This window comes from Hyperoodon ampullatus (assembly GCF_949752795.1).
Source record: "Hyperoodon ampullatus genome assembly, chromosome: 2".
In the NCBI taxonomy this organism is placed as follows: domain Eukaryota; kingdom Metazoa; phylum Chordata; class Mammalia; order Artiodactyla; family Ziphiidae; genus Hyperoodon; species Hyperoodon ampullatus.
In genome coordinates, this window is record NC_136915.1 from 168,646,558 (window position 1) to 168,659,199 (window position 12,642).

The 12,642-nt window shown below is 39.3% G+C and overlaps 1 protein-coding gene across 6 annotated transcripts in view; it reads right to left on the bottom strand.

Moving 5' to 3' along the window:
• DNM3 (dynamin 3) overlaps positions 1-12,642 on the bottom strand; it is a gene marked incomplete at both ends in the record, with an annotated part of 593,219 nt that overhangs the window by 344,955 nt on the left and 235,622 nt on the right. For all 6 annotated transcript variants that reach the window (XM_079696529.1, XM_079696527.1, XM_079696525.1 and 3 more), the window contains one exon: positions 264-350. In XM_079696529.1, coding sequence (XP_079552655.1) covers positions 264-350 — 87 coding nt within the window. The remainder of the gene's footprint in view (positions 1-263; positions 351-12,642) is intronic.

Below are 12,642 nucleotides of genomic sequence, written 5' to 3' on the forward strand. Positions count from 1 at the left end.
ATAATGGAACTCCTATTACTGCTTTTTAAATGTTATCCTTCTAAGGTCTTTATATATGTTTATATTTTTAACATACACAAGATGTTAGTATAGCAACACATGTATAAAATTCATAAATAAGTAAAAATAAACATATGTGGTGGTGTTCTCAGCTCTTTTTTTTTTCCATTCAGGGATACGCCGACTGTTGGAGACCAAACAACCCTGGTGAGATCTTCCACTTCCCACAAGGACCCTGCCCACTAGGGGAGGCCTCTCCTCACCTGGTCCTTTGTCTTCCCTTCTCGCTCACGAATGTGGTTAGCAACAATCCTTTCCGTTTCCTCGCAGAGTCTGGGGAAGTTTGCCAGCTGTCAAGAAAAACAGATCTGAGTGTTAATACTCAAATATTTATACTGCCAAAAAAGAAACAAAAATAAGTTATGTTGTATTCCAGAAGACATGCATTACCATTCTGGAAGCAGAAATGAAATATCCTAAAGAAGAATGGCAGAGTGACAGAAAAGACTGCACAAACTACAATCAGAAGTTACTACGTTATCTGAGAAGAAACACTTCAAAACCAGCAGAGAAATTCCCTGCAAAGAAAACAGAAACCCAGATGCCATCTAGCTCTATGCTGTACAGAGTTAGCACTTAATAAAGTTCAAAGATGAAGAAGATAGAAATGAGGATGAAAAGGAGGATAATGACTAACATTTATAGAGTGCTTACCATGTTCCAGGTTGTGTGCTAAGCACCACATGAATTACTTCATTCGAAATTCACAACAATCATAAAAGACAGATCCGATTATTAACCCCATTTTACAGAGGAGGAAAGCAAAGTGCAGAGAGGTTAAGTAACTTGCCCCAGACTACACAGTTCAAAATCGGTGGGTCCAGGATTCCTACCCAAGCCCTCAGACTCCAGAGTTCATGGTCTTGTCCATCACTCTTTGAGGGTGATTCACATTCCATGAACCACAGAGATCATTTTTTTAAATTCTACCCTAACAGATGTGTTTTTATGTACATATTTTTGGCAAAACTGCAGAAATAATGCATGTCAATCACTTATCCCATCTCATTTATGCAGGTAATTTTCCAAAATTTAGTTTGCAAAAATGAATGAATTATGGGGCTTCCCTGGTGGTGCAGTGGTTGAGAATCTGCCTGCTAATGCAGGGGACATGGGTTCGAGCCCTGGTCTGGGAGGATCCCACATGCCGTGGAGCAACTAGGCCCGTGAGCCACAACTACTGAGCCTGCGCATCTGGAGCCTGTGCTCCGCAACAAGAGAGGCCACGATAGTCAGAGGCCCGCGCACTGCGATGAAGAGTGGCCCCCGCTTGCCACAACCAGAGAAAGCCCTCGCATAGAAACGAAGACACACACAGCAAAAATAAAAATAAATAAATTACTAAACTCCTACCCCCACCCCCAAAAAAAGAATGAATTATAGTTGTTTTCAGTGTAAGGAAGAAAAAGAAAAGGACACTATCAATACAAGGATGTTCAAGGAAGCCTAACCTAAAAACGGGGCTTAGTTGGGTAAAGTTGTGTGGAACGGTTGTGGGGAGAATGGAGCTTGCCAAGCACAGGAACATGTGTGAAGGCACTGGAGGACAGGGACAATGAGTGGTCAAAGAAGTAAAGGAAGGTCAGTGCAGAGAGCAAGGGAATGGTCTTTAGGCAAAGCTAGAATGGTAAACAGGGGCTTGATCCTTGTAGACCTGTTAGGAATTTTGGCTTCTGAAGCAATTCAGATGGAAAATAATGGGACTTGGACCGGGACGGCAGCAATAGAAATGGAAAAAAGTGGGCAAATTCATGGTTTATGACAGGCAAAGATTAATTCCATTTATTATAAAAAGCACTTGCAAATTAATAAGATTAACACTAATATCTCACATAAAAACAGGCAAAAATGTGATTTAATTTAAAAAGAAATTCAATGGTCAATAAGAGATATTAAACTGCACAGAGTAATGCAAAGAAAGATAATAACTACTATGTTGTCAAGTTACTATAACCATTTTTATAAGACTTAATGCAGGTGAAGGTGCACTGAGACTAGCACAGTTTAAACTTGCTGAAGGGACGTCAATGAGAATAATCTTTCTGTTAAGCAATTTGGCAATATGTTTCAAAAATTTTAAAGACACACACACACGTCAGTCTAATTACTTCATGGAATTCTGAGCTAAAATAATAAGGAAATTCATCACGGCGTTACTTGTAATAGCAACAATAAGACAAACAGACGTAACTCTATAAGCCACCTAAGTATCCAATGATGTTAAATAAATTAGGTAGGTCCACTAATGGGATGTAATAAGCCATTCCAAATAATAGCTAATATTTGATATAATACTATCTAATTTATAAATAATATCTAACAACATGCTAAAGTATCTATGACACTGGGTGAAGAAAATCAGGCTACTAAATATAAAATGTGATTACACACAAGCATACACATACACTCATAGTCACAGGCCACCATATACACTTGATATCCTTTGAGGATATAGCCAAAGACCTTAAAAAATCCAAAATTCTTGAGTAATACTGTAGCACATAATATTTCCCCTAACTTGTATGCTAGGCCTCCCTGAGATGTGATTGCTCCACGGTCATTGGAGTCACTGTGCGCACCTACTTTATAGCATGCATGATGCACATTAGTGTCTTAGCAAGACAACAAACTGCACTACTTCATGGAACCATTGTGATTACAAATCACATATAAATGTTAAATCACCTAATGCTGTAAGTCTGCTGTCTGTGCACAGAAAAGAATCTGCACAAATACTACAAAATGTTAATAGCAACAACCTCTTTGAATGATGGGCTTATGCATAATTTTAATTTTTTTCTATATACATGTTTGCATTTTCCAAATTTTTCCACAACGAACATACTTTTTTTTTTAATTAATTAATTTATTTTTGGCTACATTGGGTCTTCGTGGCTGTGCGCTGGCTTTCTCTAGTTGCAGCAAGAGGGGGCTACTCTTCGTTGTGGTGCGCAGGCCTCTCATTGCAGTGGCTTCTCTTGTTGCGGAGCACAGGCTCTAGGCGCTCGGGCTTTGGTAGTTGTGGCACATGGGCTCAGTACTTGTGGCTCGCAGGCTCTAAAGCGCAGGCTCCGTAGTTGTGGCTGACGGGCTTAGTTGCTCTACAGCATGTGGGATCCTCCCGGACCAGGGCTCGAACCCGTGTCCCCTGCATTGGCAGGCGGATTCTTAACCACTGCGCCACCAGGGAAGTCCTAGAGTACTTTTATAACAACATCATTAGAGCATAGAAACCTGGCTGCCTTGGTCACCTCAAAATTCACAGCCCAGTGTCTGTTCATGAGATCACCAAACCATCATCCCCTTACTGAGACTCCTAGCTGAATCCTGAGATCTGTGCTCATTTAGGGGCTTACTTCATGAATAACTTCAAGACGCAAATGAAGCTTCCATTTTGAGTTTTGGAAACATTCTTCGGGGACAGTTCTATCATTCCGGAAGCCGTTTTATACTCTGAGAATACTGCAAGTTATTTTTTGTAAGACCTATAAAAAGTTTCTAAGTATGGAAGGGATAGCTGATGAATACTTGTCCTTCTTCTTGACTAATGCAAACCTAGGTGGCACATCCGGCACAAACCACTAGCCTGCACTAGGCCACCAGAGCAATTGTTCCTCCTCTGCACTCAGAGAGTACCCCAAGCTATCATTGCATATTTGCTTTTGATGATAGCCACACTAACATAGAACCACACTCCTGCAGAGAAGGGACTACACAAGCAATAGCGGTCTACTAAATAGGATGGGGATGCCAATAGCATTTAGAAAATGCATTATAGCAGATTATTTCTAAAACACCAAAGAGTGGCAATATAAATATTTATTCAGAAACTAAATACTTGATAGCTGAAGGACCACAGACTAGTATGCAGACATCAATAAGTCAAGGAAAGGCCAAAATGATAAGAGCATCCCATGAAGTAGAAACATCTAAGAACCCTCTAATCTACTGCCCTTGGCAGGAGGATTGATTTTTGTGTGTGTACCTCCTGATCTTTCCAAGCTCAATTTCATCAGGAAAGGAACCTGCCAGAGCCACATTTTTGTATCTACAACTGAGAAAACTGGATGCAAATTAGCCTAAATTCTAAGTGGGATAAAATGGAAAGAGAGTACACTAGAAGAACTGCCCTCAGAGAAATATTGAAGGGGACAGTAAGCAGGAAAGATCTAGGCATTACTGAAAGGCAGTAATGAAGCCAATACAGTTTCTAACTGGTTGGTCTTAAAAGGTTTGTAGGAGTGTAAAAAATGTTGTGGGAGTATAAAAATCAAAATGATGGTTTTAATTGCTGACTCCCAAATGTAATGCTCCAGTCCCAATTCTTCATAATACATATAGGAAGAAGGCAAAAAAAAAAGTCCTACTGACATTCAGAATGACTTCTGAGTAGGCTTTCTGCCACTCATTTCATTACCTCATTCAGCAGAGTCCCTGCTCAGTTTGCATGACGTTCTCCTTAGCTTTAACAGATACTCAGCTGATTGCTCACTTCAATCCCTTGCCTCTCTTCTATGTCTCTTACTTAAGGTGTAATCAGTTTTCTCAACCACTTAAGTCATTACAATTTTCAGTCTCTTTTGCTCTGGATGTTGAACTAAAAGCTTACTATTGTAAGAACACAATTTTTTGTCAAAGTCATCAAAATTTTAATCACGTGTGCCAAAATAATATTGACCTAGAAATCACCATCATTAGATCTTTATTCTTCTATTAATTATTTAAATATTCTGCAAATTGATTTATACAGGCTCAAGGAATTAAGGCTTTGCTATTGGATATAATAATTTTATATTCTTAAATTTATTTCACATCAGTCATTCATTTAACAAACATTCTTTGGGCACCACTATAGGCCAGCTCTGAGCTGAGTTTATGTCAAAGCACCTGATACTGGAAACCTCACAGTCTTGAGTGGCAGGTTGACTATACAGATAAATTGTTATGACTATATACAAAAATCAAGGAGAAACACAAAGAAGTAAGTGGCTAAACCTGCTCTGAGAAGGCCTCAGAAGATTTGATGCTTAAACAATGACAGCAAAGCTTCCAGACAAAGCTGAACATCTATTAAATGATGAATTACTTCTAAATAGCTTATGTTAAAATTATGTTGAATATTCTTAAATAATAAGGAAGATTAAATGGAGTAATAATACAATATACATGTATTTAGGAATCAAAACTTTAAATATATAATTCTAAGAGAAAACTTTATACTTGTTCTGAGACAAAGTAGCACCATCATTTTTTAAAATACAAAAACATGTTTTAATAAAATCCAAAATTTTAAGTATTATTTAGGGTAGTGTTTAATTATTTTGATGGGATGTCAATATAAAAATTTAATTTTAAGCATGGAGCACATTTTTCCCTAGAGGAAAAAAAATCACTTGAAAGACATTTCTACTCAATAAAAATAAATTATACACTTACAAAATGTATTAACCATTGATTAATCCGATCATGAGAGCCTTACTATTAGGTTTCTCTTGGAACAGGCACAAGGCCAGGCAAGATTCTATACCTTCAAGAGTAACTAGTTCAATGCCTTAAGCAAAGACTCAGGTTCTTAGGTAACCATCTGTTCACAATTTCATTGCAAACACCACTGAGAAAATGAACAAAAACCAGAATAAAATTTCTTTTATGTGCATGACTTGAGTTGATGGTTTGGCTGACCTAAAGATATGGGCTCTATTTTGATCAAAATACTATAAACCGTCCAGTGTTGGCCACACACTACAAACTCGGTAGCCATAATGATTTCACTGCTTATAAAAGCATGCAATAATTTTATTCTATTTATGTGAATTAAAATCTGCCCTTAAAACCCCTAGTGATTTTTAATTTGTGTGTAGATAATGGTGGATTTATTCAGGAGATAAGAGAATATTTATTTGGCACAACACATTTGTTATGAAAAAAGGAAAAACAGAAGTATTCACATTTACAAAAGTGACCAAAAATGAGAAACAATTCTAGTAAAACAGGTCAAGAAACTTCACAAGTGTAAGTGGGAAAATTCTTTATTGAGGATTCTATATTTTAGGAGTGGCACATAGGAAGTCTAGGAAGATCTAAGTGAAGTTGGTAAAAAGGGGAAGGATGCCAGATCCCACCCGGGAGGCCTTGGGTAAAGTAATCAGAGAGAAAGAAATACTGTTAGTCCTCCTTCTCCAAGTGGGCAAATCCCAAACCTCAAATATTTTCTACAAATGATGGGACGAATGGTGAGCTCTGTGAAGGAAGAACATATATGGTAAGTTGATATGTTCTCCATTACATATCTGACCTTATTATTTCTTCTAAACAAAGAAATGAAGAGAATGCTAGTGTTATTTATCAGATGCTAAGGAATTAAAACAAAAAGCCCAACCTTAAGTGAAATAAAGCTGAAAGGTAGTCAGAAGAGCCATAATCTCATTAAGTAATCAGAAAACATCCAAACAGGAGGGCAGGAGGGCGTTGGTGCTGGGTCAAAACAATACCTGAAGACAATAACCAGGTTTTCATCACCACTCTTTCCACATTTATCTCTGGTAAACATTATTAAGCAGTTAAAATGGAACAAGAAAAATCATGCAGAAAGTAAGAGGAAAAGCAGGGGCCAGGGTAAATTATAAATTAAGAATTAATTGCAAAGATCATGAATCCTTTAACGAATTGTGAGATTAAAAGGTGAAATTACTATCTCTTGAATTTTAGTCAAGTCCCAGGACTGAATTTCATATAAAACCCAACAAATGATTCAAACTTTAATACTCAGCCTGATTTGAAACCTGAGTACCATGGCCCATTATGAGGCATCTGCTGTATGTGAAGCACAGCACAGAGTGTTTGACTGGACAGCTAGCCATTAGAAGAGATGAAATGCAAATCTTTATGTACAGAGTGAAAACAAGAGCAGATCTATCCAGATCTAAAAGAAAATCCTATTTGAGCATGATGCTTTGTAGCTATTCTCTTTCATCCTACAAGCTTTCATGGAAGTTACTCAAGTGACTACTTTAGCCAAACAGAAAATCACCTGCCAAGTCAATGAGACATGATTCATGTATTCAATTATTCATTCAATAATTATTATTGAAAACCTGGATGTCCAGGGGTTATAAATAGAGTAATGAGCTTAACAAACCAAGTCCCTACTCTCATGGAGCTTACATTCTCCAAGTTCCTTTACTGTCCAACAATCACAACAAAAATAAAAGACATATGTAGTATAATTCATGTGGTCGTATGTGCCACAAAGAAAAACAAATTTGGTAAGTAGATGAAGAATGATATGAGTGTGTGTGTATATGTGTGTGTGTGTGTGTGTGTGTGTGTGTTCGAAGGAAGCATGTGCAATTGCTGACAGAAAATAATAATTTTCTGTCAGAGGAAGACTCTGATTATGTGGCATTTGAGCAAAGACCTGAAAGAAGCTAGGATGTGACCCATGCAGATATCTCGAGGCAGAGCATTTCCAACACTGAGAATGAGAAATGCAAAGGCCCTGCACCACATCTCCTTGACCTGTTGAAGAAACAAGGAAACCAGTGTAGCTGGAGTGGACTGTGGGGAGGGAGATGGGAGAAGTTTAGAAGTGAAAAGGAGCAAGATCATGCAGGGCCTTGAAAGCTGTGGTAAGGTCTTTGGATTCACTGCTTAGTTATGTGTATTCAGGGTCAGATATCTACTTACCTAACATGCCACAAAACTCAGCATTTCTTCTAACAGCACTTTTTTTTGTTTTTTTGTTTGTTTTTGTTTTTTTTTGCGGTACGCGGGCCTCTCACTGTTGTGGCCTCTCCCGTTGCGGAGTACAGGCTCTGGACGCGCAGGCTCAGCGGCCATGGCTCACGGACTCAGCCACTCCACAGCATGTGGGATCTTCCCAGACCGGGGCACGAACCCAAGTCCCCTGCATCGGCAGGCGGACTCTCAACCACTGCACCACCAGGGAAGCCCCTCTAACAGCACTTTTTAATGAAAAATCTTTCCCAGTGTTTCTAATAACCAACTAATGTATCTTTTTTATTTCCTTGCAAAGCATTTTTTTCTTTTTTCTAAGCAGGGAGAAAAAAATCAATTAATTGGTATGATGGCGATCCAAGAATGTGGCTTCCCAAGAGGCCAATAAATGGCACAGTTGCTAAACTGTGGTTAAAAAAACAAGATGTTCCTCTCAGTGCTTCCTGCAAAAAAGCTCAGGACCCTGCAATGAAGCACTGGAGAAGAGGCAGTAGAGAAAAGCAGCTGAAAGATGATGCCCACCAGAAAAATTCCAAAGTTGAGATGTCCCTGGAGTGAAGCCAAATAGCTCATAAAACTCTAATGTCCCTATCTTGTCCTCCAGTGCCCCAGAGACCACAGTGAGAAAACATCTGAGAAGAAGTGCATTCCCCCAGGTTAGCTTTGTGCCTTGTTATCTGAACACACATAAATCCCATGTGTTTCACTGATGTTTATTTATGTGGCTTAAGGAAAAGAAAACTTAAGTATTTTACACATAAGAAATTCAACATGAGCAATTATAAGTGAAAATATTGTTTTAAGTTTATATATATATATTCACATATACATATTCTTATATATATATATATATATATATATATATATTCACAATACAGTGAGAGTAACTATACATTTTAGATTGCCTGGAGCAGTCTTGGTTTACTCATATTATTCCAGTGAAAGTATTGATAGCTCCCCTTTTTAATCTCAAATCTGTGTTGGACAGTAAATTATATGGCCACCTTATCTAAAGGTTGTGTTCAAAAGGGATCAAATAATTAAGTCCTGGCATACTCAACTTTAATTAGGATTATTTTGCTTTACAAAAGACTTTAATTAGACCAGTTTTAAGGTAAAAAAAAATTGAAGGTAGACATAATAAGGCCAAATATCAAGAACATCAAATTGAGGAATAAGGAAAAGGATAGATACTTGAAAGAAAACCTGTCCAAATTTTATCATTTTACAAGGAATGACTAGAGGAAGTGGCAAGGTGGTGGAGTAGAAGGACATGAGCTCACCCCTTCTTACAAAAACACAACTAACTACTGAACAGCCATTGACAAAAAAAAAAAGCAAAAAAAAAAAAAAGCTGAAAACCACCAAAAAAGATATCCTACATCCAAAGACAAAGAAGAAGCCACAATGAGACGGTAGGAGGGGCGCAATAGCGATAAAATCAAATTCCATACCCGATGGGTGGGCAACCGACAAACTGGAAAATAATTATATCACAGAAGTTCTCCCACAGGAGTGAAAGTCCCGAGCCCCATGTCAGGCTTCCTAGCCTGGGAGTCTGGCAATGGGAGGAGGAGCCCCCAGAGAATCTGGCTTTGAAGGCCAGCAAAGTTTGATCACAGGAATTCCACAGGACTGGGGGAAACAGAAACTCCACTCTTGGAAGGTGCACACAAGGTCTCATGCGCACCAGGACCCAGGGGAAAAAAGCAGTGACCTCATAAGAGACTGGGCCAGACCTACCTGCTAATATTGGAGGGTCTCCTACGGAGGTAGAGGGTGGCTGTGGCTCGCTGCAGGGACAAAGACACTGGCAGCAGCAGTTCTGGTGAGTACTCATTGGTGTGAGCCCACTTGGAGGCCGCCACTTCCTCCCCAAGACCTATCACCTCCCAACAGTGCTGGGATGCCTCAGGCCAAACAACCAACAGGGCAGGAACACAGCCCCACCCATCAACAGACAGGCTGCTTAAAGTCTTCCTAAGCACAGCCCTGCCCACCAAGAGGGACAAGACCCAGCTCCATGCACCAGTGGGCAGGAACCAGTCCCTCCTATCAGGAAGCCAGCACAAGCCTCTTAGACAGCTTCATCCACCAGAGGGCAGACAGCAGAAGCAAGAAGAACTACCATCTTGCAGCCTGTGGAAAAGAAACTGCAATCACAGAAAGTTAGACAAAATGAGACGGCAGAGGAATATGTCCCAGATAAAGGAACAAGATAAAACCCCAGAAGAACAACCATGTGAAGTGGAGATAGGCAATCTACTGGAAAAAGAATTCAGAGTAATGATAGTGAAGATGATGATCCAAGGTCTCAGAAAAAGAACTGGGGGGAGGGCTAGATTGGGAGTTTGGGATTGACATGTACACACCACTATATTTAAAGTAGATAACCAACAAGGACCTACTGTATAGCACAGGAAACTCTGCTCAATATTCCACAATAACCTAAATGGGAAAAGAATTTGAAAAAGAATAGATACATGTATATGTATAATTGAATCACTTTGCTGTACACCTGAAACTATACTCCAATATAAAATAATTTTTTTAAAAAAAGGAGTGATTAAAATATTCTTTTTAAACCAAGTACAGATTTCTTTACCATCAGGATAACTTTAAAATATCTAAATTATTAATAAGTATTTATAGAATGTCTCATGTAGGATTAGTCACTGGGTTAGGTGTCAAAGATAAGATAAAAGACAGATCTTTTTTAAAAGGAGCTTATCATCAGCAAGAGGAGGCATTCACCTAAACAAATAAATTACAAACAAATTGCAATGCAGTATCATAATTGTTATGATAGAAGTAAACACGGGGTTACAATTAAAGCACTAAGAAGGGAGTGAGGATGGAGACCAAGAAAGGGCTCACAGAGGTCCTTCAGGAAAAACGATGACTGAGCTGTATCTTAAGGAGACTCTCTAAACAAACAAAATCACATGTACAAATATTAAAGGCACAAAAAATCTTTGTGAATAGTGCAAATCACTTCGAAGGGCTGAAGCAAGCAAAAAGTGACAATGGATGTAGCTGGAGAGTTATTCAGGGATCAGATGGTGAAAACTAAACACAATCACAAATGATTTGAACTTTCTTAAGGTATAAGGAGCCACTGAATAATTTTGAGGGAACAGGCAAAAAATATGTGTGCATATTTTAGAAGGGCCATTTTGACAACAGTGAGGAGGATGAATTTGAAGATGACCAGTCTAGAAGCAGTAAGATCAGTTAGGAGGTCACTGTAGTAATTTAGTTTGGGGGAAAAAAAACAAAACAAAACAAAACTGTTTAGAGCCTCAAGTAAGAAGAGAAGGTAGTTGCAGTAGACTGTAGAGTAGACAGTTTCAGTTAAGAAGCTTGAGCTGGTGGTATAGATTTGGGAATTAACAATGTTTTAAGTGATAGTTGAACTATGGGAGATATGATCTGCCAGGGAGAAAGGAGAGAGAAGAGAAGGAAACCAGGAGCAAATTCTGGGGGACTCCAGTGTTTAGAGGCAGGCAAATGTGGATAAACTCTTGAAGGAGATGGAAGAAGAATCATGAGAAAGATGGAGGAGAATCCAAGAAAGACAGGTGTCAGCTTCAAAAAGAGAGTGGAATTCAATATCGGGAATAAGAATGTCCCTTCAATTTGGCAATCGAGTCTCTGGTTAACTTTTACCATAGTTATTTCAATAGAGTGGTGGGTGGAAGCCAAACTTCAGAGGGTTAAGGAATTAGCTGGAGATGAGACAGTAAAGATATAGCAAGCATAAACTACTTTTTTCCCCAAGAAGGTTGGCCATGAAGAAAAGGAGAGGAATAGAGCAGAAGACAGGTTTTTGTTACTTATAAGTCAGGAGAGACATAAATATATTTATACATTGACTTATTTTAAAATGTGATGGAGAAGGTGATGATTCAGGAAACAGAGGAATCCAGAGAGTAAGTTCCTTAAGTAGGTGAGAGTACAGGTAGAAGCCCAGACCTGGTCAGGATTAATACTTCAACAGAGACAGAGAGAAGGATGGGCATGGCTGGGAATACACATAGGTTTGGGGGCTAGAAATTAATGTTCCCATTTATGGCCTCCATTCTCTCTGTGAAATCATTACTGAAAGTGATGAGCAAAGCATCTTAAAAAGAGTGTTAAAAGTTTAACATCACTATGGTGGAGAACATTGCAAGTCACTAACTAATGAGATGCTGAAGACAGTGGGTATATTATGTGGCACTATTCCACACAGATAGAGGGTTGTCTCCAAGCTCTTCAGCAACCTGGGGGAAAGGGAGATAAAAGACAAATAGTAAATTCGACCAGCCTTAGGATTTTAACAGGTGGCAAAGTTAATCCAAGAGGAATTAAAGTAACAGATCAGAAAGTTAAAGGTAAATGTACTGCTTGTCATTTTATTGCCTCTCAGCTCCAAATTCAACCTGCTTGCCCCCTCTGTGAAAATAATCCTGGGCCCTCTAAGTATTTTTCCTTTGCTGGCTGGCACCAAGTGAAGTTTTGTCAGGAGAGGCGGGGCCTGGAGAGACACTGAGGGAGGAAAAGGCAGGCTGAAGCAGGCTACTGCAGTACAATGCAGCCACTGCCCCCACCTGGAACAGTTTGCAGCAGAGTGTCTCCAAGGAGACACCTCCCCATGGACACCCTTTCCCTCCCAGCACAGAGGGCAGATTTCACTGCAGCATGACACTATGGCAATTTTTCTGCCACCCAGTGAGCCACATCCAGGCCCACTTCAAGGAAGTCCCAGTCTTAGCCCTGGTCAGGAGCCCTCTTTCCTGGATGTTCCCCTAAAGGTGGTGCCTTAGCATCTGCTCCTTACAGCTTCTACTCCTATATTCAGTT